This window comes from Eucalyptus grandis, chromosome 5, assembly GCF_016545825.1.
Source record: "Eucalyptus grandis isolate ANBG69807.140 chromosome 5, ASM1654582v1, whole genome shotgun sequence".
Taxonomy (NCBI): domain Eukaryota; kingdom Viridiplantae; phylum Streptophyta; class Magnoliopsida; order Myrtales; family Myrtaceae; genus Eucalyptus; species Eucalyptus grandis.
The window spans coordinates 41,840,991-41,848,834 of record NC_052616.1 but is presented as its reverse complement, the minus strand read 5'-3'; the positions used below and the strand labels follow the sequence as shown (position 1 = coordinate 41,848,834).

The 7,844-nt window shown below is 37.7% G+C and overlaps 1 protein-coding gene across 1 annotated transcript; it reads right to left on the bottom strand.

The window, feature by feature from the left end:
- Positions 1 to 389: 389 nt before the first annotated feature.
- Positions 390 to 7,844, bottom strand: LOC120293911. Its single transcript, XM_039313714.1, has 5 exons — positions 7,714 to 7,844; positions 2,812 to 2,990; positions 2,418 to 2,700; positions 2,118 to 2,275; positions 390 to 854 (listed from the first exon to the last, which is right to left on the bottom strand). The coding sequence occupies exons 1-5, from the start codon at positions 7,842 to 7,844 to the stop codon at positions 682 to 684; spliced, it is 924 nt and encodes a 307-aa protein (XP_039169648.1). The 3' UTR covers positions 390 to 681.

Here is a 7,844-nt window from a genome sequence, read left to right as displayed (position 1 = left end):
CTACTAAGTCAAAGCACAAGTTTAAACGACCACGCTTCACTCGCTACTTGCTAAATTAAAACAAGCCTTCGAAGTCTTGCTTATGCTATTTTCTTCCCCTCATTTCATTGGTAGACGTCACCAAGACTGTAAACGAGATGTATAGAGAGTTCATCATGAGTAACCAAAAGTAGCAAATTAAGACTAAGGGAAATTCTAACATTTTGGAAGAAGTTTGCTGCCATGTTGTGGACATGTTCTCTCGAAGCGTGCATGTAGATTCCTATTTGCATAGAGAAGGAATCTCCCAAAGGGATGGCTTTTAAACACCCAGTATTCTGACAAATCCTTAAGAGAAATATAGCTGAAGAAATAAAACATTGAATTAGAAAGAGAGATAGATACAGAAGATATTTTGATCACACACATTGAAACATGTTTGGTAACCCATCTCATCTTAATTGCACAAAGCATACTCCTGTTTTTGGACTTCTACGTAGTAAAACCACTCCAAAAACAGACTAGCCAAACTTTCGACTCAACTCTGACAAAAAAAAGTAAACTTTCGACTCGACTGAAGACCAGAAGCCAAATTAGGAACACAAAATTCACATGTTTTTGAAGGTACCGATTCCAATGTTGGTTGGTCAGTACCCATTATTCTCAAGGAATTTATTCTGACACAATAAATGTTGAAGCAAGTCATGGAGCTCCTACAAGCTTTAAAGATTGCTTGGCTGATACGGCATGGATCTGGACTTCAACCATCAGTGTATCACTGCAAACAAACCCTTTTGCCTTTTTCTGGAGATCCTTCGAGGGCATGAAATCTGCTTTACCGCCTTTGGGATCCGAGGCACTTAACCAACATTCAACTGCGACGCCCGCCAAAAAAAAAAAAAAAAAAAAAAATACTTATTATGCTCCTACTCAGTACGGACTCAAGAGGAGAGAGAGCGTTATGTTCTTTTGAAAATGTACTCATGCATATGTGAATTGTTGCTCTAATACTCAAAAGTTGATAAGTTTCATACATGGGCTTTGAGCCCTTTCCAAAATGCAATTTAGGGCGCGTTTGGTAACGTTTACATTCCGAGGAACAATTTTTGAATAAAAATAGTTTTTTTTTTTTTTTTTTTTTTTTTTTTTTTTTTTTCTGTTCCTAGGAACAACTTCTTAATATAAGAGCGCGTTTGGTAATTGCAAAAATTTCTACTCTAGGAATAGAAATGTATTTGGTAAACTTGTATAATTTTATTATTTCTTTTAGTTTTCGATATTTTTTTATTATATTTTTCCTTTTTTTTTTTTTTTTCTTCTCTTTTTTTTTCCCTTCTTTCTCTTTGTGGCCGATCACCGGCCACTGGCTAGGCGAGCTCCGGCGAACTCGCCAGAGCCTCACCAGTGGCCTCGCCCGGGTGGCGAGGTCGGCCTCGCCCTAGCACGGGAGGCCAAGCTCGCCCGGCCACGGCGAGGCTCGACCCGACGAGCCTCACCGTGGCTTGGTGTCTCCGGGGCTGGCGATGCTTCGGTGAGGTCGCTGGCCATGGCCAAGGCTGGTGACCAGCAAAAGGAAGAAGAAGAGGAGAGAGAAAAATTGTTTTTCGAAATTATTCTAGGGAACAAGAAATAATTTTTTTCTACTTTTTTCTGTTCCAAATCTGTTCCCGGGAAATTTTTTACCAAATGCGTTTCTATTCTTTTCTTGTTCCCGGGAACAAAAGAACATAAATTTTTATTCCAGGAAACAGAAACAAAAATAAACAAATAGGCCCTTAGAATTTCCTCATAAAATTAAAATGATATTCATTTTATAAAAAGATGTTGAAAAAATCGATGTAATTTTAAATGGCAATGTTTATATGTAATTTGCATCAACTCGTTTGTGTTGGAAAAATGAAAAATGAATTCTTCTTTCTTTCTTTCTTGCCAAACTCATAACATTCAAATTCATAAAATTATGAAAATGTTATATGCGAATTCACATACCAACATTTGCATGTTGTAATAGTTTTGGGTGTTTTGTGTAAATGAAGAGTCGAAGTATGTATCTTGTAAGATTTAAATAAAGTGAAAATAAAAATAAAATAAAAGTCAATTCAAACACACGCGTGACAAAGATAAGAAGTAAAACATACTTTTTTCCTCCTTATTGTTATGTTTGAGTTGGTCCAACACACGCAAATGGAATTCTGCATACACTTGCATCTTCCCTGTGAGGCGTTGCACTTCCAAGTAAACGGACAGGGACTTTCCCTTGCGGGCCGCAATGCCATTGGGATACACCAATAACTTCCTACGCACGACAATTACAAGTAAAAAAAATATGAGTAGTTAATTCTATGTATGAACATAAACAACAAAGATAAATAAATTTAGAAAGGTAAAAGGAGAGTGGCTAATTTCATTTTTGCAAACTTTTTGTTCTGGGAATGTACCATTTCCTTTTTCCGATTTCAAACTCATCGGAATAGCAATGCGCGCCCAATTGGGACCAGTTTGTGAAACTCCAACGGCGGGTGTTGTTATCCGGGTTCCTGATCAGGGTAAAAGACTCCTCCCAAGGTCGGATGACAAAAACCTCAGCCCCAAATGTACAAGACTGGTCCCTAGGGCTAAGGTATCCATTTGAAGGGTCTTTGAATTTTTTCAAGGAAAGAAACCGAGGAAACCCCCACCGGGTCTTCGAGCTGTCGAAGCTGCTCACTTTCCCAGCAGCATCTACACAGATTTTCGCAAATTGAGATAACTCTGTTGTTAATTCTAAACTGTGATCATGTAATTGGAATTGTGACTTTATAAACACTGATTATGGATCATGCGATTATCAACCTGGGATGGTCAAGTACTCGTGTCGTTTCTGGTCATACACAAAAAGCTTGAAGTTGACATCAACTTTCCAATCCTTCCGGCCATTGGAAAGTTTATCTCTTTCCTCTATGGACAAATAGAGGGAAATGTGCTTCGCTCCATTATCATGCTCGTTTCCATTAGGGTAAAGAGATAGGCTCCTGAAAAGAAAATTAAATGTTTCATTAGCTGTTAATTGCTTAAGCATTTAAGTTGTGGTTCCAAAAAGGGAAATCAACACAAATAGTCCCTGAACTTTGGCCTAATGTACAATTTGATTATTAAACTTTTAATTTGTTCAATGCGATCCCTAACTTTAATCCAATATGCAATGTAACCTTTGAACTTTTAATCTATTCAATGCAGTACCTATATTTTTGGTATATGTTTAATCCAGTCGCTGAATTGTATGAAAATGTCAGGAACTAGATTAAATATGTACCAAAAGTTTAGAGATTACATTGAACAAATTAAAAGTTCAGTAACCGCATTGCACATTGAGTCAAAGTTCAGAGAACACATTAAACCAATTAAAAATTTATGGATTAAATTGCATATTGGGCCAACATTCATGAACTATTTGTGTCATTATCCCTTCCAAAAAATATGAGCATCTAGTTAGATGAAAATTTTTATGGAAGGAAAAAAAAATCAAAAACTCACTATTTGTAGTCCCCAGCTTGAAATACACGGGAGTCATACTTGTCCAACCTTGATAATTTGTCAAATGATTCAATCTTCAATAAATAATGAGCTGGTGCAAGAGCTCTGTACTTTGCAGGTTCTGCCACACAACCATTCAACACAATCGAATATTTTAAGAGATAGAAGGTTATTAAATGGCTCGTCCCATGTGCAGCAATTGGCCCTTCCACTTTAGGTTTTTTAGACAAACTTTGAAGGATAAATATTGGAGCCCAATATGATGTGAAGCAACAGATTCTCAGTTACAATTACAAAGTCAATGCTGCAGAATAATCTTGGGTCGCGCCACACCTATCACTTTATGAGCAGAGTCTCCTTAATAAACGTGCAAGGAGCAGTTTATCGTTTCTGAGCATAAGTGTGTACTGGTTGAGCCAAAGATTTGAATCCCCAAGTTATAAAATTTTATGAAGGAAGAAAGCTAAAAAAAATGATGAGATAACTGTTCCATATTTATAAAAATAATTATAGAAGAAGCCACATATGGTTCTGAATTTAAGTGCTCAAATTAATCCTATTGATAAATCCATCTTAAAATACAATCAGAATTCAATTTGGTTAGGTAATTTATTTTTTTAGCACTATTGACAATACGATCTGTATCTATGTAATGCAAATACGTAAATGTCACATCGTTTATGTCATAGATCCCAAATCACTAAAAAGGTCTTGTTTGGAGCCATAACAAGAAATTTTCAAATGAATTCCAATTCCAAAGAATCTCATTCTCTCCTTTTTAGTTGTTTAGATTGTAAAAAATTTTGGTCACAACGAGAGAATACTTCTTATCGGCAATGGCAAATGGCAGCAAGGATGGCAAGATCGGCAATGAACAATAGAGGACTAGTGGCAAAGTCCAGCTTCTAGCAACAAATTCCAGTCACTGGAGATGACAACCGATGGCAGAGTCCAGCTGCCGATGACCTTCGCCACTGATTGGTGGTGGAGGCCAGTCACCGTAGTGGTGGCAGGGGTTGCAGTGGCGGGAATTGATGGTGGAATCGACTTTTTGACAATTTTGTTCTTATACTTGAATGAACTATCATGGATTATAAAAAGGCTTTGTGCATGACAAGGTTCATGGATATAGAAAGGTTTTATCTGAACCTTTTTCTTTTCTGGCATTACAACTAAATAAAACTTGCAAAGAAATTGAAAGCAAAAGAGTAACATCACTGACTTAGGTTTAGAAAAATGAAAATGTAGAGCGTAAAGACAAGAAATAAAGTGAAGCACCAGATCGGATATCCGTGCCGCGCGAGCAGTTTGCAGTCTTCAATTTAGAAAGCATGTTCTCTTAGCTTTCTCTTCGCTCTTCGCTGCTTCCTGATTTGACCCTCTCTCTCTCTCTCTCGCTCTCGCTCTCGATTTGGCCGGAGACTTTGCTCATCAACCCGAGCCACAATGGTGTTTGTATAGAGTGTGACAATAGACATATGAAATCATTTGTTTATTCAATCATGCCTATAACCTACTCTTGCGTCGGCAGTATTTGAACAAGTAGAGAAAAGGACCACCCCCATGAATTACATTCATTGGTTGACTAAATAATATATTTTCCTTTATTTCCTTTTCCACTATCAAAGACTTATGGTGTGAAAGGTATTAGGAATATCTACATTGGATTGGTACATAGAAAAGAGGGGCAGATGGGGTCGTTCGATTAAGACTGTTATAGGATACAATATACCAATATTCTTCTCGAAGAAAAAATGCTAGCAAGAGAAGTTTCTCTTTTAATAAAAAAAGGCTAAAAGAGAAGTTTCCTTGGCACTGCCAAAAGCGCAACGTCTTCTTTTGGCCATTATTTTCTTAAGTTGGATGACGGAACTTAATTAATAACTATTAAACATCACTTTCCCACTTCTCAATTTAATTATTTGGCTAATCAAGTCCTCACATGTGTAAATATCATATAAAAGGACTTACGCACGGTGCCAAGAAAAGAAAACAACCATTCAAACACAATTGATTATTTTAGGAGACAGAAGGTTGTTAAATGGCTCGTCCCAAATGGACTGCAATTGGCCCTTCCAATTTAGGTTTTTAAGAGAAGCTTCGAAGAAAAAATATTGCTGCCCTATAAGACGTAACGCGACAGATTCCATAGCAAAGTAACTTTGGGGCCACACCGCACCTATCATCCTATGAGCAGAGTCTTTTTAATATGGTTAATATTTTGAAAAGCCCTAAATTAATATATTTATAATAAATTTACTTCAAATTAATTTTTGGATCACTAAAAATTTCAAACAGGTACACTTTTAACAAATTTACCACAAACTAATATACTTGTCACAAATTTACCCAATGTTAATTTTTGTAAAATTTTTAGTCAAATTGTTAAGTTGGATGACAATTGACTAGTGTACGGATTTGATATTTTACTTTCTGTTTGTCACAATTGTATCATTTTTGGTTTTTTTTTTGGTGATAATAATCCAATTTAATGGAGTATATATTTGTCACAGTACCAGTTTATAATTTTTGACAATCGAACAAATTATTTTGGGGTCAAATGTATCGGTTTAGAATTTTTGTGATCATTTGAGGTAAAATTGTCACAGGTGTATCAATTTAAAGTTTTTCATGGTCAAAAAATTAATTTGAGAAAAATTTGTCATAGGTGTATTAGTTTCGAATTGAGAAAATTACCAAAAAAATCTTAAACATATTGCAAATATGTCAATTCAGATCCCAAACTTATTTTTTTGACCAATTGAATTATTAAACCTTTTACAATTATTCATGATCAGTCCATTCGGCCAAAAATGGGGGCCTGACGTGCGGCGTGGCGAGAGCCAGCGCCAGCAACCCTTTTTAATAATATTTTGTTTTTGAAATATTTTATTAATTTTTTTTATCTTTTTATATTTTTTCCTTTTATCTTTTTTTTTCCTTCTCCCTCTCCCTCCTTCCTCCTCCTCTCCTCCTCCCTCCTTCTTCCTTTGGCTCCGGTGACCGGCTAGAGGGGAGGGCTAGCCGGTCGCTGGACTGAGGCGGCTGAGCTAGCTTGCCTTGCCGTCACTGGGCGAGGGGGAGCTCGTCCAGCCACTGGCGGGGCGAGCCCTAGCCGTCACTGGGTCTAGTGAGGGGGGCCTCGCCGTCGCCGGGTCCGGCGAGGCGAGCCTTGCTTGATCTAGCGAGGGCTCGCCTTGCGGTCGCCAAGTGAGGCGAGCCCTCGCTAGATCCAGTGAGGGGGCTTGCGTCATGTTTGGCAAGGCCCTCCTCCCCAAATTTGGCGAGGGCTCGCCTCACCCAGTGACTGCGAGGTGAGCCTTCGCCAGATCCGACAGGGGCTCGTCCCACTGTCACTAGGCGCAAGCTCGTCGACTGGCCAAGCGAGCCCGCCGGAGCCAAAGGAAGGAGGAGGGAGGAGGGAGGAAGAAGGAAGAGGGAGAAGGGGGTAAAAAGGGAAAGAAAAAGGAAAAAATATAAAATATTAATAAAATATTTCAAAAAATAAAATATAATTAAAAAAAAGGTCGCTGGCGCTGGCCGGCTGCTTTGCCATGTTAGTGCTGGCCGGCTAATTTTGACCGGATGAACTAATTGGAAACAATTGTAAAAGGTTGAGGATTGAGTTGGTCAAAAAATAAGTTTATGATTGAACTGTCACAATTGCAATAGGTTTATGACTTTTTGGTAATTTTCTCGTTTAGAATTTTTTAGGATATTAACCCTTTTTAATATATGTGCACAGAGCAATTCATCATTTTTTAGCATAAAATATGTACTAATTAAGTCAAAGATTTGGATCCTTGTGTTATAAAAATATTTTTGACAAAAAGAAAAAAGCTAAAAAAATGACGAGATAACTGTTACATGAGTATGGAAATGACTAGAGGAAAAGCCACATACAGCTCTGAAGTTATGTGCTTAACAATCCTATTGACAAATCCATCCTAAATTACGATCAGGATGTTCAGTTTGATTACATATCTTCATTTTTTATGAGCACTATTAACCAAAAGATCCGTATCAGCATATGTATAAATTCATGAGTGGTCGTGAATGTAGAAAGGTCTTATCTGAACCATTTTCTATCTTGGCATTATAGCCGAATAAATTTGTAAAAGTTTGAAAGCAAAAGACGTGAATCATTAAGAATAACAACACGGACGTAAGTTAACAGAAAAATGAAAACATAGCGCAAAGACAAGAAACAAAGTGAAGTACCTTTGCCCGTGGCAAGCCAGCACATTGCCATCTCCAATTGCTCTTGGCTCTTCGTTGCTTCCTAGTTTGCTCCTCTCTCTTTCTCTCTCTCTCTCAAACTGGTCGAGACTTTGCTCGTCAACCCCCGCCAT